The sequence below is a fragment of the Pteropus medius genome, unplaced genomic scaffold (genome assembly GCF_902729225.1).
Source record: "Pteropus medius unplaced genomic scaffold, Ma_sr-lr_union100, whole genome shotgun sequence".
In the NCBI taxonomy this organism is placed as follows: Eukaryota; Metazoa; Chordata; class Mammalia; order Chiroptera; family Pteropodidae; genus Pteropus; species Pteropus medius.
Genome location: NW_024356397.1, coordinates 1,363,801 through 1,385,210, shown reverse-complemented (window position 1 = coordinate 1,385,210; position 21,410 = coordinate 1,363,801). Strand labels below are relative to the sequence as shown.

The 21,410-nt window shown below is 48.8% G+C and overlaps 2 protein-coding genes across 8 annotated transcripts in view; both read right to left on the bottom strand.

The window, feature by feature from the left end:
* Positions 1-234: 234 nt before the first annotated feature.
* AAAS (aladin WD repeat nucleoporin) lies at positions 235-10,446 on the bottom strand. 2 transcript variants are annotated; one of them, XM_039862185.1, is made up of 16 exons: positions 10,193-10,446; positions 9,441-9,568; positions 7,592-7,647; positions 7,195-7,286; positions 6,974-7,020; positions 6,619-6,717; positions 6,172-6,315; positions 2,413-2,533; positions 1,957-2,081; positions 1,707-1,767; positions 1,483-1,573; positions 1,184-1,277; positions 1,029-1,096; positions 803-884; positions 603-687; positions 235-475 (listed from the first exon to the last, which is right to left on the bottom strand). In XM_039862185.1, the coding sequence occupies exons 1-16, from the start codon at positions 10,313-10,315 to the stop codon at positions 269-271; spliced, it is 1,623 nt and encodes a 540-aa protein (XP_039718119.1). In that variant the 5' UTR covers positions 10,316-10,446; the 3' UTR covers positions 235-268. The 2 variants fall into 2 exon arrangements, with proteins under 2 accessions (XP_039718119.1, XP_039718120.1); XM_039862186.1 differs by lacking the exon at positions 10,193-10,446 and adding an exon at positions 9,832-9,998.
* Positions 10,447-12,255: 1,809 nt separating this feature from the next.
* SP7 (Sp7 transcription factor) overlaps positions 12,256-21,410 on the bottom strand; it is a 31,601-nt gene continuing 22,446 nt past the window's right edge. For 4 of the 6 annotated variants that reach the window (XM_039862190.1, XM_039862187.1, XM_039862188.1 and 1 more), the window contains 2 exons: positions 21,130-21,197; positions 12,256-16,355 (listed from right to left, as the gene is read on the bottom strand). In XM_039862190.1, the coding sequence (XP_039718124.1) occupies positions 15,081-16,355; positions 21,130-21,150 (1,296 nt within the window). In that variant the 5' untranslated portion in view covers positions 21,151-21,197 and the 3' untranslated portion in view covers positions 12,256-15,080. Of the gene's footprint in view, positions 16,356-17,759; positions 18,353-18,796; positions 18,834-21,129; positions 21,198-21,410 lie in introns of those variants that run through there. The other 2 variants (XM_039862192.1, XM_039862191.1) reach the window with 2 other exon arrangements.

Genomic DNA, 21,410 nt, shown 5'->3' with positions numbered 1-21,410 from the left:
AACAGTAAAACATTTATTACGCACCAGAGCCTGTACTAGACTTTCAGGCCTATTGGTATTTTCTCAGCTTTGCTTTCCTACTTAACTGAAAACCATCCAGTTCCTAACGTTAGGTAACTTGACCAAATCAAAAGAAGTGGCTAAAACGTGACAGAACCAAGATCTTAACCCAAAGTCCATGCCTTTTTTTTTCTTCACTATACCCCAATGCAACTCCCTTGAAAAGTCTCATAATTGAGTGGAAAACAAAGAAGGAAATTTTTTATTATTAGAAGTGGGAAGCAGGCGGTGGCCCTGGCAGAGGGTCCCAAGGAGCAGAGATTGGGGATGTCTCTGTAAAGAGGGGCAGATCATGAACAGAACCTCCGCCCCCAGCTGGGGGCTCTTGGGTTCGGCCAAGCACTGGGCTAAAACGTGGAAACTGGGCATTGACAAAGTACAGAGGGATGTGGGCAATTCGGCCTGTGGACCAGCACTACAGAGGGAGGAGAAAAAAAGTCTTATCAGACTGGGCTCAAAGGCCATATGACAGAGCCACACAGTAACCAAACCTTCAATTCCTCCACCCAACTCCCCAAACCCCAGCAACCTTGGATACTCACCACACTAAGCAGAGCCCCTTTGTTAAAGGAAGGATGAAAAGTGATGAGCTGGGCCTGGGCTCCTGGCTCCCCCTGGATAATGCCACTAAGGGAAGAAAAGATAAGCAGGCAACTGGAAACAGAGGCAGGTGTAGTGGGATGTGGATTTTGTGTGAGAAGGCTAGTGAGAAGCCCAGACCAAAGGCCTGCCTAGCACTTACCAAGGAAGTAGCTCAAACAGAGGGCTGTTTCGAGTACGAAAAAGGAGGATGACTGGCTTACCATTCTGGACTCGTGGATTTCCTAAAAGGAATGGATACAGGGCAGGAAGGAACTCGAGGCAGAATCCCAGGGCAGGGGCAGAGAAGAACTGCAGCCAGGGCATGGACACTGAATTAATGGGAAGATGGCTGTGGCCTAAGCAAAGTCCTTCCTCCTACCTCTTACCTTTCATGAGCACAGCCAGACGCTCCCCGCTGGGGTCCCAAACCATGGAATGAGCCTCTCCCCCAAGTCTGTGGATCAGAACAGGTTGAGAGAGCTCAGCGTGGTCCATCCCACCTTCCTTTCACCGCCTCTCCCTCACCCACTCACTCCCTCACCTTTCTTCTCCATCTGGGGTGTGTAATGTTGTCTCAGACAGATCTGCCACAATCGTTGCTGATTTTGCACCTCCAACGCGCCCCTTTCCCTCACCTGTGGATAAGGGCAGAGACCCTTCAGTATAGGAAACAGGCCTCTCACTGGTCCCCTGCCACCTCTGCCATTGTAGGCATCAACAGTTCTCAAGGCTCCCAAGCTGCTTTATTTCCCTGTATCCTTCAGAATAACATATTCCAGAGGGTTTCTGCCTCCCACTACCCTAGATATTCCACATCCTGAAACATTTCCCCTAACTCACCACAACGTTCCGGGAATGACAAGGAGTAAATCAGTGGTTCCCCTAATACAGTGAATAACAGCCGGTTTCCATCTGGGCTCCAGCAGCCAGTCTGGGGTCAGGGAGCAAAAAGCAGGGGGAAGGGTGGTCTATAAGAGACTGTAAAAGGAAAAGAAGTAGAGGAAGTGGGGAGACAAACTTGGGGAACCAGGGACTACCTCCTCCCCAGCTTCCATGAATCTTACCTGACATCGCCCTGATAGCGTAGGCCACCTCTCGCACGTCCACATCTGGGCCTCCCAGACTCTGCACCAGACAGACAGATCACAGCTTAAGATCTCTGGGTTCCAAAACTTGGACTTCCCTCTCTGTCAGTCCCAGGATGAGGTCAAAGAATGGGAATGGGGACAGAATGTTCTGCCTGCTGGGAGTTCTAGGAGCCAAGTGCCTTGCTCCAGGTCGTTCTTGCCCTCCCTCTGTCCTCTTCCCACTCACCGAAATACAGCTGAGGGAGTGGTTGCCAGGACTTTGCTGCCATCCGGGGACCAGAGAAGGTTGGTAACCCCTCCTCCCCGAAACCAGGGAAGGGGAACACAGGTCTCTGTTGAGACATCCCATACCTAGGAGAGTGTGGACAAGAGAGTGAGACAAAGGAAATTCAAGCACCCTATTGTGTCATGGCCAGCTCCCCTTCATTCAGGTACAAAGAACCAGAAATGGAGGAAGCAGGAAAAGGGATGTTAAAACAAAAGGAAATAGGTTTCGTAATTATAGCAGGCACAATTTTAAATCTGAATCTGGATAGTACAGCTCCCTCCCTGGTTAATTTTAAGAATATATGGACAATTAACTCTCCTTACTGCAGGATATTTTCTACCACCTGGCAAAGCATGCTCTTTCCTTAATCTGAGGGATGGCTAAAATGACCAAAAGGGGTGGGGACCAACTCACCAGGATAGCAGCATCCACAGGTGAAGCTGAGAGCAGCCGCCCCCCACTGGGGGCCCAGGCCAAGCTAGTGACAGGTGTGTGTCCAGCATGAGAGAGCACTTGGGCACAGCCAGAAGAGGGTCTACCAAGGGGAAATGGTGTAGAGTCAGAAGACAAGAAGAAAGCCCCATGATTCTATTTCCTTGCTTCTTCCCAATAAAATTTCCAAATCCCACTGGCCCCTTGAAGCACAAATCTAGACTGGGAAAAATTAATAAGGATCATGGAAGTTAAAGAAAAAATAAGGGCAATGTCAACACCAGTAGGTCCACAGAGGAAAATGGGTGAAAGGGAATAAACTTTCACTATAGGTCTCAAGAAGACAAAAACTTCTGACCACTAAATCTAGAAGGTGCTGAGCTGGGGAGATGTCATGCTCTGCCCTAGATGACAGCCTTCCCCACAGGACCATCCTACCCGGGGCCTGGGATAATCTATGATATTACCTCAAGGGTCCAATCTCTTCCCTTTCCAAAGTCATCTACCGCTCTCATCTCTTCCCTTTCCAAAGTCATCTACCGCTCTCTAGAACTCATCCTGTGCTCCAAAACTTGTCTTTCTGCCTTTCCTTGTCAGAATTAATCTCCCTCATCTGCTCCTGAATTGTTTTTTGCTTGTCATAAAGATGCTGCCTGTGGGTCCGCCTCCATCACTAGGCTGTGAACTACCTGAGGGCACCACGGTGTCATTCAGCTTTGCAACTCTGGGACCACACACTTGGTCTGACAGGTATAGGCTTCTGCCTGAGTTAATGCCACCCTCTCCCTTTTCCACCTAGCTGTAACTACCATTAGCTTCAGTGAAGTCTTAGGCCACTGATCTACAACTTATTCTTTAACTTCACAGTAAATCTTGGTTATCTTTTCAGGTCAGTTCCTAGAGACCTAGCTCATTCTCTTCAGTGGCTCCACTGTATTCCACTGAATAGATAACTATAACATTCACTCATGCCTCCACAAATGGACATTTCAATTGTCTGTAATTTTTATTACAAACAATGCTACAAAATATATTCTCTGTATCTTTATGTACTCATGTCATTATTTGTGTAGAACAAAGTATTAAAATAAAATGGGAGGGAAATATGCCAACAAATTATTTTCTGAAGTTTGTACCACAGTGTACTCCCACCGACTGTGTATAAAAGTACTTGTTTTCCTACTCTTGCTAGTACTAGATACTATCAAACATCTTAATTTTATTAATATTATCATTTCTGAATAGGCAAAAAATGTTCTGTATTTTTCCTAGTCCTTTTAACATTTATTCTTTTGCTGCTTAGTATTTATTTGAATAATGTGAAGGACTATTATTTTTTAAATGTATAGCAAATTATCCCAATACCACTGAAAAAAAGAAATCTAAACTTTTTTCTTCTTCTTAATTATTATTATTTATGCCCACAGCACCTGGTCTTCCTAGGTGGTCTACCATCCAAGTACTAACCAGGCCTGACCCTGCTTAGCTTCTGAGATCAGACATCGGGCTTGTTCAGGGTGGCACGACTGTAGACCATGCACCGTGACTCCACTGGGGAGCAAACCCAGGGCCTTCTGCGTGTAAAGCAGACGTGCTAACCGCTACACTATGGAACTACGTCCTCTAAACTTCTTTATTACAGTGAAAGCCACATTCATACATTAAATCTCCATATATTCTTAGATCTGTTCCGGAATGTTATTGTTACATTTATCTGTTTGTCTATCCTTATGCCAATTAACTTCCTATTACTGTAACTTCATAAAATATTTTAGTACTTGTTAACTAATGTCACCATAATAAGAATAAAAATTTAAATATATATATACACATATATATTTTCTAATACCTAGTAGGGCAAGTCTCTCAATATTTTTCCTTTTCTGACTTTTTTCTTGGCAAGTCTTCCACATTTATTCTTTCATAAAAACGTAAATATAATTTTGTGCAGTTCACAAAAATCCCATCAGAATTCTGACAGGAAGTACACTTAATTTGACATCTTTATGATTAAACTGTCTATCCAGGAATATAGCTTATCTCCATTTATTCAGCTCTTGTTTAATATTTTTCAAATTTCTTCAGATATCTAATATATCAAATAAATTTAACAATTTATTTCTAGTAATTTAGTAATTGTTTTACCTATTGTAAATAGAATTTTTTTCCATTTCAATTTTTCAAATATTATTATTGGTATAAAGGAAAACTATTACATTTTCAATGTCTTGAATCCAGTCACCTTACTACATTTATATTTCTTATTAAATCAACCAAGTTTTTTTTAGTTGAATCTATTTTATATAGGTATAAAATCATATCATCTTCAAATAAGAATAATTTTCTCTTCTTTCAAGATTTTACCACATTTCTTTTTCTTGTCTTACTGCACTCACTAGAATCTCCAAAAATAATGTTGATTAATAATGGTGACAATATCTCAGTCTTTATCTTGACATTATTGGAAATACTTTTAGTACTTCGTATTTCAGTTTAATACAGTAGCCGCTGATTGAGTAAATACTCTTATGTTTAGGTTGTCTCTTTGAATTCCTATTTTACTTTGTTTTCAACAGAAATGTCTGCTTTTTGAGAAGGACATTTATTGATATAAGCATTTTTCTCCATTAATTTGCTAATGTAATAAGTCATGTGACTAGATTTCCTAATGATGAATAGTCTTTAATTTCTGGAAAATCCTACTTAAGATTTTTTAAAATATACTTTTGGACTCTATTCACTAGTATTTTATTTAGGATTTTTGAATCTATGCTCAAATATTTATTTTCTTGTACTATTTTCAGGTTTAGGTTTTTGGGTTACATATGCTTTATAAAAATAAATCAGAATGGATCCTGGGACACATAAAGGACATTAATGGAAAAAGTAGTGAAATCTGAACAAAGTCTGGAGTTTAGTTAATAACAATGTGCAAATGTCAGTTTCTCAGTTTCGACAAATGTTAACATGATAATATAAGATGTTAAAAATGGAGGAACTGGGTGAAAGGTATGCCAAACTCTCTCTTTATAACTTTTCTAACAATCTAAAATTATGCCATAATGAAGTTTATTAAAAGGAAATAAATAAAACAGGAGACTTTCTAAATTTTTCTATGATCTGGATTAGTTCAAATAACATTAAATTTTGACAATTAGAACTCTCATAAAACCATCTCAGCCTGGCATCTTTTTTAGTGGTATAATTCCTCCCTTTAATTTCTTCTATAATCCACTTTAGTAACTTATATTTTGCTAGAAAATCAAACACTTCCTTTAGATTTTCAAATCTGTTGGTCTAAACTTGTGTATATTTTCTAATAATTCTTCTATTTTCTTCTGTATCTGTGGTTATCTCTCTTCCCATTCTTAAAATAGTGTACTTTGATATATTCTTTTAACTTAATAAGACTGGCAAAAAGGTTTACTTATTTATTCATAATTAAAAGAACCAGTTTCTGGTTTTATATTTAGTTAGTTATCCTGATTTCAACTTATATCCATTTTAATTCCCTTCCCACCTTACTTTAAACCTATATCTGACAGTCTTTCTACTTTATAATCCATAGGTACATACTTTCCACAATCCCAGAAGCCCCTACTAGTTCTTTCCCTTCCTCTAGATTATTCTCAGCACCTCCACCTTGTGAGGACAAAGAACTTCTCCTTCCAGCCCTCCTCACTACCCCTAGAATGGCCACAGCCCTCAGGCCAAGGTTAAAGACAAGCTGCTGACACTCACCTGGTAGACAAGGAGGTGGGGTCCAGGGTCCAGATAAGAATGCAGCTTTGGCAGGCCACAGCCAAGACAGAGGCACTAAGGGGCTTCCAGGCCAGAGCTGCCACATTTCTCTGCAACCGGTGCTTCAGAGAGGGGACTATAGTGCTGGGGTAAAAGGGTAGGGGATTGAGTTAAAGCAGGGACACTAAGGCTCAGGGGACCTGAGAACAGCTAACAGACAAATGCACAGACCAGAAAGCTGATCATCCAGGGCCCCAGGGTACTGTGGGACAGAAGGATAGGATAACAGTTAGATATGAATAAAGGACACATCCAGTTCTGGAAGGAGCCCTGTGGACCAGGCCCAGGAGCGGCAGGATTCCCCTGGGCCCAAGGCTAGAGAGTGAAGGGGAGACTAATCTATGGAGCCTGAAGAGTCAAGAGCCAACCCAGCAGGCCCCCACATACCTGTTGGCATTATACACACGGATGGAGTCATCTAGCAGGGCCACTGCAAACTTGTTGGTATGGGGATGCCATGCAAAGACCCGCAAGCAGCAGCTGGACCTGGAACAGGTGTGAGCATTGAGTCTGAACCTGCACCTACCCATACCCCAGCCTAGAAGGTCAAATTCCCTTTCAAATGAGCACACTATTGTGTCTCATTTTTTCTTTTATTTCTTTTTTTGGAAGGCAGGAGTGAGAATGTGGGCAGTAGTCTGAAAAGGGGTGAGAGGAGTCTGCCTTGACTTCCCTCTCCCCAAAAGAAGTTCCAAGGTTCAGGACTTACTTCCCACAAAAGCCCCAGAGCTTATACACTCACCAGTTTGTAACTTGAGCAAATTCAGCAATCAGATCTTCACTCCTGAGCTGTAAGATCAAAGCCAATAAAGGACACACTGGGACAAAGGGAGTTTATCCCCTCAATAGTTCCACAATGAAGTTGGACCACTTCCAGTCTTTCCACTCCACCCTGCCCTTAAGGGATAGGAAATGGAGAGGAGGGCAGGAGTGGGGAGGGCCAGGGAAGGAAGCCAAACTTACCGACAAATGGGGGAACAGGGACCCATGGAGGGAGGAGGCCCATTGACAGAGTGCCACAGCCCAGCTGGAAGCAGTTTTCACCCACTCAAACACTGTGGGGTTGAAAAAGCAGATCTGATTAAATCATTCAAAAGGCTCTCACTAGGCACCCTCTTAGGTGAGAGACAAGCAAGAACGAGTACTCCCCTGGTCCCTCCACCCAACAATTTATCTGGACACCCACTCACATAGGTAGAAGAGAGAAGTGAAGATGACACCAATGTAGACAACTGGGACAGGGAAAATAAGGCTACAGGGAAAGGGGCTGAGCCAACAGGTAATTGGGATGAGTTAGCGAGAATATGGAGGTGAGATGCCAACCGCAAAACTGGAAAAGACTGGAGGGAAAAATACTTACCCTCCTCCTCCGAGTTTGCAATTTCATTCAGCACCCCAAATAGGCCCATATCACGCCTGATAAGAGGAAGCTGTGAGTCAAATTACTCTGACCCTCTTCAGTCTCCCCTCTACAAGTTTCATTCAGTCAATAAACATGTATTAAAATGAAGAGCATTCATATTTAATGAGTGGCAACTATGTGTCATGCACTTTATATATTGTCCTTTAATTATCACACTAAAATGGGCAGAATGCTAATGAGGCAACTAAGGCTCAGAGGTCCTTCAGGGCTTTGTGAATAGGTCGAGTCAAGACTTGCTCTAAGATAGTGAATGGAAAGCCACGGAAGGTTTTTAAGCAGAGGAATGAACTGATCACACTGGCATTTTAGAAAGATCATCTGGCTGCAAATTAGAGGGCAACAAGAATGGACAGAAAGAGATGGGTTAAGAGTCTAGCTCAGGAACCTAGAAAAAAGGCCAAAGTGACCTGAACAAAGGGGATGGAGAAAAGTATATTTAAGAGCTTGAAGAAGTAGAATGCCAGGATCTGAGAACCAATTAGACATTAGTAAAGGAAAGAGTATTAACAGAAACACCTAGGTACTAACTATAGCAGCTAATACTGCTTATAGTGTGTCAGAGCTGGGCTAGATGCTTCACATGCATCATTTAATTTAGCCACTATCACAACCCTACAAAATAGGTATTGTTATCTGTATTGTTAAATGAGAGAACAGAAAGAATGAAGAGATTAATTATCAAGGTGACCTAGCTAGGAAGTAGCAGAGTCAGAATTCAACCTGTCTGCCTATCCCAGAGCCTGGGCTCAAACTACTTGTTCATGAATGAATAGTAAGGCCGTTCCTTGAGATGAAAACACAAGGAAGAAACTGGTTTGGAGAGGAAAATGAAGAGATCAATTATGAACATGCTGAGTGTGTGATGCCTGTGGAATATCCAAAAAGGGGTGTTTGGTAAACAAGTGAACACCCGGGTGTGGAGCATCAATTGCAAGTCCAGCCCAGGACATCATTTAAGGGACATCAGGAAGAAGAGAAGCAGCAGCAGCTGGAGAGGCAGGAAATGGGAAAGAAATCAGAACTGAATGGCTTTCAGACAATGAAATGATGTTTAATTTCACTCACACAAATAGACATGCAAATTAAACCATATTTCACTACCAACTTTCAAAGTTTGATAGCACGTTTTGAGAAACAGGCACTCACTCTCATACACTGCTGGTAGGACTGTAAATATGTACAATTTCAATGGTGGACTATTTAGCAACAGCTCACAAAATTACAAATGAACATACCCCTTGAACCCAGCTACTTCATTTGTAAGAATTCACCCTACACATGACAATGATAATAACAGCTAACCCTTGAGGGGATTAATATGGGCCAGGCACTGTTCTCTAAGTGTTTTGTGTCCATTAACTCATTTAATCACTATAAACTCCCCTTTTACAGATGAAGAAACTTGGGGACAGAGTGATTAAGTAACTTGCCCAGGGTCACACAGCTAAAAAGCAGCACAGCCAGGAATTGAATCCTACATGTGCAAAATGAATGAAAATTAAGATTATTCATTGCCACCTTATGCCTAACCTTGCTGAGCTTCAGCTAAATGCTCAGAAAGTGTTAATGACATGAGGTAGGGATAGGGAGCAGGTTCACATAGTCAAACCAGAAAGCAAAGCCAAGTCATTGGAGATAAAATGGAAAGTCTGTTGCACTGCCTTGAGTTCCACAATAAAAACTGACAATTTGATATATTGAATGACATAAGGCTCTGAGCTAGAGAGAGCCTGGCAGCTCCAAGATATGCAGACCGTGGCCCTGGAGACCCTTTGCCATGTCTCACCAAATATTGATGCATCTCTTCCACACTTGCTCCCGATGATGGATGAAAGCAGTTCTTGTGCCATGGTCCAGCCTCCCAGGCGTTTTCAGGGGATCTTTAGTCAGGTTTAGGACAGGAAGATTGATCCACTATAGCCCAGAAGTGAGACGTGTGACAGTTGAGTCAGTCTCTTCCCCAGATCTCTGCTGAACCCCCTGCTATCTCCAACCCATGGCTGAGTTTAGTTTAAAAGGCTCCAGAGACTTGTTTCCCATTTCCACAAACGTAACATCTGTGAGACTAGAAAACAGAACTTATGCTCCCTTATCTGTGAAACTACGATATTTCACAGGGTTGCTGCGATTATGATATCTTATAACATTTGTGAACACCTGGCTCAGAGCCTCCTTACATAGCAGACGCTCAATAAATGTCAGTGTTCTTCCTTTTCCTTCCCAGCAACACCACAGAAAAAAGCATTCCAGGCTGGGCCTTCTCTACTCTCCCAGATACTGTCCCTAACTTTTCAATAGTTCTCCTGTACTCTCACGTCCTCTCATTCTCTCTACTTCCTCTAGGCCTACTCCACAGCTCCTCAACATCCCTCATCCTCCATCCAACCCCAGCCCTTCTATTCCCCAGCCGCGGTCAGGCGGTTTCCAGTCCGCCAGTGTGAGGGCTGCGACCCCGCCCCCACCCCGCAGTCTCAGGTCCCGGGTTCTCCCAGACTCCGCCCCATCCCTGTAGGTCCTCTCCCTTCTCGCCCCGGCCACCTGGCCCCGGAAGTCAGGAGGCGGACTCTCATAGTTACTGCCTGTCACCAGCTCGTTATTGTGCTCGTATAGGGTGACTTGACCCCTACGCGGCGGCGGAGGGAACAACCCCAGTGAGCACATCTTGCCGTCCCGAAGATGTCCGGAATCCGCAAACTCGTGAATCTCACTCCTTAGTTCCCGGGCTAGATTCGGATGCGTACGGGTAGTCGTCTGGGACAAACGGCATTACAAAGCTCAACGGAAGTGAAGGGAAGAGTAACGGAGAAGGACGCGTGCGCAATCCGGGTCAGACTTCTGGAGCATCCTCGCGCGCCGCCTGGCGGCTGGCGGGAGAACGGCGCGGACACATTGTCAGGGCCAACCCCTTAGTTAAGAGTCGGAGCGCTTTTTGTTTTTTTTTTTTGTTTTCTTGTGAGACTGTTTTTCCCAGTTCCGAATTCCCCAACACAGTCTCCCACTCTCTCAGTGCTCGGAAAGCCCCAAATAAGCCACATTCAGGGAAGTACCTAAACCCTCCCAGGACTGTGGATCGCTCTGAGGATAATACAGACTGTGTCATGCACGGGCAGCTGGCTGGAAAGCCGCCAGAAGGAAAGGCAGAGACCTTGGGAGCGAAAGTGCTGTGCCCGCCTGAACCTAGGGCCCACAGAGTTAGGCCTCCTGGAAGGAAAAATTGGAAAACAGTAACATTTCCTCAGCTTGTGGTAAGCGCTTGTATAATCTTTACAATAACCCCCTGAGGTAGGTGCTGTAATAACACCATGAAGAGAATGAGGCAGAGGAATTTCACCTAAAAACACCAAAACCAGGCATTCTGACTCCAGAATAAAAAAATGAAATTGATCTTATTCCAACTCTAAGGGATGAGACTAGAACTGGAGTCTAAAGAAGAATGGGGGCTCCTCTGCTTATAGCTGTGTGGCTTTAGAGAAATAGTTGAATTCTTTGAGCCTAAGCTTCCTCACTGGCAGTGATCCTAATTATTTCACATGGTTGTTTCCCATTCAAAATAGTGGAAAAGAAGCCATTTAATAAATTGTAAAGTGCTAAACATATCTGGGATTATTAGCCATAACTGCCATGAACTGGAGAACCTTGGGCATTGGTTCATTCATTTAACAAATGTTAATGAGTAATTCCAAAGACCATGCTCTGGGGACAGAGATGTATAACGCTTAGTGCCCACTCCCAAGATCTGCTAGCCTCATGGGATAATTAAGGGGGCATTGTAGTTTAGCATTCTTGGATTCTGTGTTTGCCCCTCCTTTCTACATGAAAAGTTCCCCCCAAGAGAGTTATTCCACAGTCAAAAAACAAAGGGCTCAAGAATGTTAATGGCCATAGGACTCACTTGAGGATCTTGCTAAAATGCAGATTCTGGGTGGAGCACTGAAGCTGAATTTCCAAAAAGCCCCCAGGTGATACTGCACAGACCACACTTTGAGTAGACCCCTTTTAATTTGCTGTCATCTGGGGAGTCACAGAAGACTTAAAGAGCATAATGTAAAAACTCACTTGAGGAAGCTGGCTGGGAAAGCTCTCCTTGAGAAGGGAATGCAGGACAGGTTTGAAGGAAAAGAAGGAGCCTGTGACTGACATTAGTGGAGAGATCGGAGAACCCGCCGACCGGTGGACCTGCAACTTCCATCTCCCTTTAATGAAGCCTGATTTTCACCAACAGGTCGCGATATAATTATCAGGTGGGTGACTGCCTATTACCGTGTAATGTGAACTGGAAAGGAGGAACAATATATGTGTATTCACATTCCGCCACCACCTCCCCCATACTGCTTATTTAACGTTTGTTGAATGAGTTTCACAATTAGCAGATTCTGGGGAGGCTGAAGTCCAGGCCTAGCGCACTCTCCACTAACTTCGCCAGGGGGCGCGGCGGCCCCGGCGACACTGTGACTGTGACCCACAGCCTCGAGGGCTCAGAGAGCTTAGCGGGCGGTCTGAACCGCCCCTCCCTACGACTTGGGCAGGAAACCGAGGCAGCGCCGGGGCCTTGCCCGAGACTTCTTAACATGGGCTCCCCACTTCGGGAGGCGGGGGCCATCGCCGGAGTCTGGGTGCCTGGAAGTCGGCCCGCCGCCCCTTCCCGGGCGCCCTGGCCGGGGCCGGTAACCAGGCGCACATGGCCCGCCCGGCCCTGTTTGTCCTGGCGGCGCGCCGCCGCTATTTGAGGCGGTTTTTATCTCCCAGAAACCAGCAAAACCCCAAGCGGAGTCTAGGGAAGATGAAAGGGGCCGAGGGGCTGCGGCGGGCGGGAGCTGGCACCGAGCAGGCGGAGACCGGGAGGCGAGAGGGCCAGACCCTGGGGGGTCCCAGGGAGTTTGCCGAGCGGGCGGGGGCGGGAGCCGGGGGTCCACTTGGGGCCGCCTCCTCTCGCAGGCCAGTTCCCAGGCGTCCTCCGCCTTCAGCTGCCCCAACCCCCTCTATCCAGTCTGCCTCTCGCCACTGCCCCCAGCCCACTAGAGATGTCCTCCGAACGCGGATTTCTTCAAAGCGCCTTTGAAGCCGCGCCCCGCCTGTGGGCAGATTTAGCACCTGGCCGGGGTGGGAGGGCAACCGGGTGGGGAGGGGTTTAGCGCCCCGAGTCCGCCCCGCTCGCAGACTCGGACACACCGCCTCTTTCCCCCGCTTCGGCGCCCTAGCGCCGCTCTCAAACCCACGAAGGGGACGGTGAGCCGGGACATCGCCCACAGTCGGGCCCAGGCCAGGGGGCGCAGCCGGGGCGCCCTTCAGCCCAGCGGGGGAGCCCTGGGGGCGGGGGCCGCACAAAGCCCTATTGTGGTTGAGGGATGGCCGCCACAGAGTGGCTTTTGTTCCTCCGCTAACTCCGTGGCAGGCACGACTGATTGCAGGCCGGGGCAGGGGGCGGGTTACGTGCCAGGCCAGGACCGCCCGCTGGGAGCCCCCCTAGGCTGGGCCCGGGCCCGGCCGCGCAGTAGTCGGCGCTGCGCCCACAGGGCGGACGCTCGGGCCGGGTCACTGCCCTGGCCCGCCAAGGTCCGTTAGTTCGGAGTCCGAGAAAGAACCGGCGAAGAAACCGCTCCGTCTTTCCAACTCTGCGGAGACCTCTACAAGGTCAAAAGCTGAATTCTGCCGCCGGAGAGCCTGACGAGGAAGTATTCTACTGCGGACATACTGTGCAAACAGGCACCATAGAACGCCCGTGAGGAGTCCCCAGTTCGTAAAGAAAAAAAATCCTGTGGCTCACCCATCTCCCTTCCTCTTACCCTTTTCTCACCAGGACAAAATTTTAAATCGAACTTTTATTTATTAAATTAAAAAAAAAAAGACTCCATGAGGACATGATCTCTTTCCTTCCATAATATTACCCTCTCCCCAAGCTCCAACGGCTTTAACCCTTTAACTTGGGACCTTGAGGGAGCAGGAGATAGAAAAGGAGAATCCAAAGTCACAGGAAAGGCACAAAGCGGTTTTAAAAGTCACTGGAGGTGGAATTGGGAGCATCGGAAGTCCCAGGTTTGGGGCCTGTGTATGCACCCAAATCCGCTTGGGGACCTCATTCATCCTAGTTCTATCAATTTGTTCTCGTGGCTTCTAGCCATCCTTGCACAGTGCCTTGCACAGAGTAGGCACTCAATAAATACTTGATTTATTTGAATCTGATCCCAGAGAAAGCCTTCTCCACCTATTCTTCAGGAGAGGCACCTCCAAACCAACGTCCTCCTCCTGTTAGGTAGGCTTCCCCAAAGAGCCTAAAGCGGCAACTATACGCTCTCCATAACCATGGCAACAAGGGATTAGCCTGATGGGGTCATGGTGTCAGGGAGGGGCAGTGGAAGAACCTGTTCTAAGATCTAAGGAGCTGGGATATATAGGTCATCCCCTCCATAGGACTTGAGGTTTCACAGCTTCTGGCTGGGGTGGGAATATTAGGGATCCCCTGATTGAGAGATACCCCATCAACTCTTTAACAGAGATCTAGCTAACCAACCTTATTAGCAAAGATCCTATTAAAAGAGAAACCCCATTAACTGAGACCCTGACGACAGAAATTCTATTAACAAGATCTGCACTAACGCTTTCTACAGAAATGTATTTGTCTAAAGTTTCCATAGCAGAAATGGACCTCCTCCCTCTCCAGCTCACTCTATCTGACCTGTCATCATAACTTAGATAAATAGAATTATTATTATTACTATTCATTTCTCTTGGAACATAGGGGTTAAATATACAAGCTGGGGGGCAGCCTCCCTGACCCTGGGGTCACCCCATCTTTGGGATCAGATCCCCACTGGTCTGCCCCCCTCTTGGCACCCTGCTCCCTGCCAGGTCACTAACCCCAATCCTCCTAAATCTGGTCCCTAATGAAGAGGCCACCAGGGGGCAATAAATTATCATCATCATCATCATCATCATCATCATCATCATTATGTTTGTAAAAAGGAAGAATACTCTGGAGCATGGAGAGCAGTGGAAGAAGTTGGGGAGACTGGAGCCTGGAAGCTAAGGGATAGTGGTAAATAAGCTTGGGAAGCAGAAGGATGCATGTCAAAGACAGTGAAATGGAGAAATAAAACGTTCAGAGCCCAAATGAAGGAAAAGTGAACTGGTGTGGTAAAAGCAGAGGAGAGAATCTGAAAATGGGGAAGGGAGAGTTTAGGAGTGGAGAAATCAGGCACAAGGTGAGGGCCTAAGATGAGAATTTATGTAATGCGCTCAAGGTAAGGGAAAGAGGCGAGCTGAGGAGGCATGCAGGGAGATACCCAGGCTCAGAATAGCCAAGGGAGAGATGGTGAGAGCCCCAAAGGACAGCATGCATGGGGCAAAAGGAGTGAGGGGGGCAAGCAGTGGTCCATGGAGCCAGAAGAGGCTGGCAAATAGCCTTGGGGCTGGAGACCCTCCACCCAGCTCAGATCTCCAGCAGGTTGCTCTGCTCAGGGCTGCCTTCAGGGGCTTTCTCTGGGGGTGCTGGAGAGGCTGAAGGTCGGGGTGTCAGACTGGCCTCCTCTTCCCCGGTGCTGCGGCCCTCTCCCAGCTCCTTGGGACCGCTGGGTGGAGGGCCTGGGCCTGGCTCGCCATGGGTGCGTTGGTGTTTGCTCAGGTGATCACTCCGGGTAAAGCGCTTGGAGCAGAGCAGACAGGTGAACTTTTTCTCCCGGGTGTGAGTGCGCACATGGCGCTCCAGCTCATCTGAACGGGTGAATCTCTTGCCACAGAACAGCCAGTTGCAGACGAAGGGCCTCTCGCCCGTGTGCCAGCGCAAGTGGGCCTTCAGGTGTGAGGCCTTTCCATACACCTTTCCGCAGCCTGGGATGTGGCAGCTGTGGATGGGCTTCTTCCTTAGCCCAGCTGCTGCTGCCCCCAGGCGTTCTAGCTCCTGGCAGTTGGGGCAGTCACAGGAGGAGCGCCCTGCTCCACTGCCCCCATATCCACCACTGCCCCCTGTGCCTGCACCCCGAGGAGGTTTGGCTCCACCGCTCCCCTCCAGCTGCCCACTATTGCCCACTGCCTTGGGTTTATAGACTTCTTGGGGTAGGACATGCTGGGGTCCTGGTTGTAGGAGATGAGGAGCTGGGTAGGGGGCTGGATTAAGGGGGGCAAAGTCAGATGGGTAGGTGGGTAGCTGGGGGTTCAATGGAGGCTGAGTAGGGCCTGTGGGCAGTGTCCCTTGCAACCCATCACCCTGGCCTTGCCCACCACCTAGCCAGTTGCCCCCAGGGTGCATGTCCCACCAAGGTGTAGGAGCATTGCCTGGGCCTGGTGAGATGCCTGCGTGGATGCCTGCCTTGTACCAGGAGCCGTAGGGGTGTGCCATGTCCAGAGAGGTGTAGACACTGGGCAGGCAGTCAGAAGAGCTGTGACCTTTGGGCACTAGTAGCCCAGGGTCCTGGGTACCCGTGGGCCCAGGGAATGAGTGAGAAAAGGGAGGGTAGTCATTGGCATAGCCCGAGGTGGGTGCTGGAGGACTGCCTGCAGGTGAGAGGAGCCCATTGGTGCTTGAAAAGGGGGCTGGGTAGGCATCCCCCATGGTTTTGGGGGCTGAAAGGTCACTGCCCACAGAGTATGGCTTCTTTGTGCTTGCTTTGCTCAATGTCGTTGAGTCCCGTAGAGGGCTGGAGCCACCAAATTTGCTGCACGCTGCTGTCAGCATGGCCAGGGGACTGGAGCCATAGTGAGCTTCCTCCTAGGGAGAGAGGGAACACTGATTAGGGGAGAGAAAGAGAATGCAGAGGGAAAGGCAAACTCTAAGACTGCGACCTAGAGACATGGAGAAGAGAACAGAGATATCAGGGAAAAATTGAAGAGATGGGAAATTAGAGGTAAGGTGGGCACAAGTGAGGACTGGGTCCCAGGGCAGAGCTCAGATAGCACTGTGGAAGGAGAGCAAACACCCAAGACTGCCCCTTAACACCCCAAACCAGGAGGTAAGAAGTAGAGCTCACTGGAGAGTAGCTGGGGATGTGCAAGGCCCTCCAAAAAACAGGAGACACCTCTTAAATAGCTGTGAGAAGATCTGGGGATAGAGGGAGCACCTGAGTAAGGTAAAAATTAGGGATCCTGAACCCTGGGAAAGAGTTTGGAGTAGATGCCACGGTCAGGAACTTGGAGAGGAAAGATGAGGCTCAAAGAGCAGCATGGGAAGGGGTAGAAATATTAGGAGACTAGCTGCCTTCATTCCAGATTTTCCCAGCATTACCCCATATTCCACTCCCTGTCTCCACTTCATCTCTTGTCTAAGGCAGTAGCCTGCTCTCCCTGAGGCCTCATCCTCAAGTCCCTGGTAAGGAATCTCTTGGCAGGGACTCTAGGGCTGGGGAGCAAGAGGAAGCGACGGCAGAGACACTGGGACATTGAGAAGGAACAGGGCTGCAGCCAAACCAGGACTGTGGCTGAGGCAAGAATGTCTTTCAAGCGGCCAATGGGCATCTCCTGCTTTGTGGAGCCAGCTGGTACCCCTTTTGGAGGACTGGAAGAAACCGAAGTCCTCACACCTTACCAGGGTGGAGAATTGGGGGAGCTAAGATGTTGTCTCACAGCCAAACCCCTCTGTGCCTCAGTGTCCCCTAACATGTAGCCCACATATCTGGTCTCTCTTCAACCTTCTAGCACAGTGAGCAAAAGAAGATATGTAGATGTGGGGCATGGGGGCCTTTTAGAAACACAGAATACCCATAAAGCCCATCCTGCTGCTGCTATCAGGCCAGGGCCTCCTGAGATCACCATCCTCAGGAGCTCCTGCTACCCTCCCCTGGGTCAGCCTCAGGACATCCCAGGAATATCCTGGCTGACATAGATATATGTCCATTAGTGAGAATCCCACCAAAAAAGATGTCCTTTAAAGCTGACCCTGGACAGTTCTCTGACTGGGGTCCTTAAAAGCCGATGTACCTAGTGCCTTCCTGGTGAAGCTGAAAAAGAACCTGACGGGTTCCCAGACCTGCCTGCCCAGTTCCTAGCATGTGGTGTGTGTGTGACACCAATCCTTGAGGTAGGTCTGGAGACTTAAGGTTGCAGTGAGGGGCATGTGCAGTCACCTCTCCTGCACTGCTCCCCGAGAGCAAACCTGCTGCTCCCCCTGCCCACTTACCTCTCTTGGAGATCCTGTTGACCCCTGTAATGAAATGGACTTCCAAATCTGAGCCACCAAAAGCTTTCTCAAATCTGACCATGATAAGAGCCTTGGTCTTTCCCACCCAAGGTTCCCCTAGAGCCTCTGATCTACAAAGCAGAGGGCGGGCTGAGGCAGGTAGCTGCTGGGGCAGGAGCCCAATCCCAGCAGAAAGGAGAGGTAGAAACATGGAGTAGGAAGGGGAAAGTCAGAGACCCAGAGACACGGGAGGAAAGCACCCAGCACAGAGTGAGGAACTGACATAAAAGCCCCCAGGAGCAGGAGAAGGGAAACAGAGGGGAGAACTGGCATTAGGGGGCAGAAACAGGCAGAGACCCAAAAAACAGAAAGGTAAAAAGACAAAAGGGAGAGAGAGAGGGGAACGCAGTATAAACAAAGAGAGGTGATGGAAAGAGAGTGGGCTAGGAAGGCAAAGGAAAACAGGAAAAGAAAGGAAGAAGAGAAAAGAAAAGGGGGAGGAGGAGGAGGAGGAAGAAGACAGATTTCCTACCTAAGAAAACCACTATGGGATTGGGCCCCAGAAAACCCCCAGACCAGGCCACATGCCCCGCCTTCTCCCCCTGACCGCCCCCTCCCCCTCTGCCCAGCCCTGCCCGGCTCCGTTGGTTTCCCTGCGGTCGGTTTATTTTTAAAAACGCCGACGCCGTCCCCCGCCCGGCCCTCACACTGTGGCCACAGGGGCCTCAGCCAAGCCCAGGGACCCCACCCAGCAGTGGGGAGGGAAGGAGGGGTGAAAGAAGGCAAGCAGTCCCAGGCCAACAGGAGACCCCAGACCTGGGGAGCAGAGGCCCCCAGGGCCCCCGAGGGCAGGGAAAAGGGAGAAAGCACCAGACCCATTCAGACTGTTACAGAGGCCAAGGGCTGGGCACCTGGCTGTTTCACCTCGGCCTCAGTTTCCTTTTCTTACTGCTTGTGCTCGCTCCCCTGAGAACTGGGGAGAGGGTCCTGGTGAGGGTTTCTAAATATGAGCCCGCATACCTGATCAAATGCATTACCTTTCCAGGGACTCAGGAGTCCCACTTTCAAGTTGTTTTTCCTCCTACCTCCACTCACCATTCGTTAAAAAAAAACAACAACAAAAAGGCAGGCTTAAAGTACAGAAAGGGGAGCTGTCCCAGCTCTCACCTAGATATGCAGCCGGGAAGGGAGCCCCTCTTCCCATGCTGTTCACAGCGCCCCCGGCTGACCTCCCACTGGAATGCTCACTGTGCATCTGAGGGCTGACTGGCCATGGGTTCTGAGTACCCAAGGTCTCGGTTTTCAACTCTCCGCTTTTTTAGCCTCCTCCCAAGTTATTTAGTTCTCTCAACTTCTAATTCTCCATCCTCACGTAGCCCCCACCCCCATTTCTCCTTCCTCCCTGTTCCCCTGCATCTTATGCATCAAGCAGCAGCTGCTTCCCTCTCTGAACCCCAAGTTCTTCTCACTGCCAAAGAGCCCACCCATACCAGGCAGAGGGCTTCCTGATGGTAGCAGCTTGGGAGGGAAGGTTAAGGGCCCAGGTGCCCAAATATTAATGAAAGAGACAGAGGGACTGGAATGCCTTTGCATTGGGGCATCTCTAGCTCACAGGGAGTGAGGGACATAGAGGCCCACTTTCTATGACACCCTTTTCTTGCCAAGTGTTATCCCAGTCCGGTGTCTTTCCAGCAGGCCTTTGGGCCAGCCCTTCCCCCAGGAACCAGTGACACGCTGGCAACTCTGGCACGATGCCCATGCCCACTGACACTGCCCCTGCCTTGGGTAGACCCAGGATTTCCATGCACCTTGGTCCTCTAGCTTCCTCAAGACCAACCAAAGTGTTTTCGATGATGGCTCAATATAGAGTGTAATGGGGAAATGGCAGAGTGAGCAGCCTGTCCTCATCGCAGCAGAGGTAGAGCCTAACACCTGGGGATCCCTGACTGGATACAGAGCAGTGACAAGGACATGGTGTCCACCCCATTGGCTTGCATGTCATTCACTCAAACTCAGTCACAAACCACTACTCCCAGCCTTACAAACATACCATTCCTCATTTGGACTAAGGTATCCACTTGGCCTGGCTTATACACACATATACCTGTGTTCTCATAAAGCCAGCCATGCGTGCAGTCACTGGTTTACATTCTAACACTTACGCTCAGGCCAATGAACACAGGCGTTAAGATCCCGCTCCATCTCAAACACACCTCTCCTACAGGCTGAATGAGTCGGCTTCCTGTTTGGCCCATCACCCCTGGCACATGAGCTAGGGCACTGAGAACAGACATAGGGGATTCTGAGGGGCCCAGGAATATGGAAGGTTCAAGGCTACTGAAGGGGGTTGACTTTAAGGGAGGGCTCCCTGACTCTAAATTCCTATGGAGGGACCTAGAAGGCATGACAGAGATGGTGACAGAAAAACAAAGTCAGAAACCCGGAAGCAGGGAGAACTCAGGATGTTCAAACAGGCTCTGAGTGGCTCTGAGTCCCCTTTTCCAATTATGTGCATGAGTCCCCCAGAAGTCCTGGTAGAGTTAGTGATTTCTCAGGACCACAAACCCTGACCCCCATGGTACCCTAGTTCCTTCCATCCCAGTGCCAGAGGCAAGGGATGCTGGGGTCCCAGCCTGGAGGGGAAGTGGCCTAGCCCGTCCTGGAGCCTCCCACTCCCAAAATAGAGCAGAGTTTGTCTTTGGCTGAAAGCTAAATATTTGTGAGCTGGGCAGGCGGCCTCAGACCCTGGCCCTCCTCCTTGGTTCCCTCTCAGGCCTGGGCCCAGTTCTTCTGGTCAACCCCCACAACATGCACAGGACTGCCCTTCTCCCTTCTCTCATAGCCCACTTCCTCTCCTACACATACAGTCCAGAGGCCCAGCCCCCTCTCCACCTACAAACCAGACAAGACACCGCTCAGGCTAAGAGTTCCAGAAGACAGGACCCCAAGGAACCATACTCAATTGCCACTCTGTGCCCATTCAACCAGCCCTCTGGCCTTCCCTCTCTCCCCCTGTCTGCTACCAGCTTATCTATCTCCCATCCTTCTTTCCCCACTTTCCCTTCCACTCATTCCTCTTTCCATCCTTTTTCCACTCCTCAGAGTTGGTGTGCTTGGCCGACCTTAGGGGTCCTGCCTTCTTCTGACCTAAACCCCTCTCCTCCTCCCCAGTGTGCTCTCTGACCCCTGGCCCTGTTCTCTCCTCCCCTTGCTCCCCGCTCATGTGACCCCACTCCTCTCTACTCATCAGAGGGACCCCCTAAAAGTGACAAGCACCACAGCAACTGTGTGAGTTGGGAGGTGGGGGGTGGGCAGGGATTAGGACCATTAAGATAGTGGCTGGTGTCCTGCGGGGAGGAGGGGCAGTTACCTCAAGCAGTGAGGACGCCATCCTGAGGCTGGGGAACGGGTCCCAAGGAGCCAGGCAGATGGAGAGAGCTGAGCCGGAGAGAGAGGGAGAGGGAGAGGGAGGGAGAATGGGAGAATGGGAGAGAAGAGATCTAAAGTTAGAAGGACTGGGGGTGGGGTGGGGGGCTGCTCTCTGTCTGTAGGGATCCACCCTCTAATTACAGCTTTCCCAGTGGAGAAGGCTCCGGATCCAATGAGCAGGGCGAGAGAGGGAGGCAGAGGGTCCAAATTTCCTGCTCCATT

What these genes read in the sequence shown, in the direction of transcription:
- AAAS (XM_039862185.1), bottom strand. Translation starts at nt 10,315, where the DNA reads ATGTGCTCACTGGGGTTGTTCCCTCCGCCGCCGCGTAGGGGTCAAGTC. An exon ending in AAGAGATGCATCAATATTTG is followed by an intron (nt 7,648 to 9,440) that starts GTGAGACATGGC and finishes TCCTCTTATCAG; the next exon opens with GCGTGATATGGGCCTATTTG. An exon ending in ACTCCCTCAGCTGTATTTCG is followed by an intron (nt 1,768 to 1,956) that starts GTGAGTGGGAAG and finishes TGTCTGGTGCAG; the next exon opens with AGTCTGGGAGGCCCAGATGT.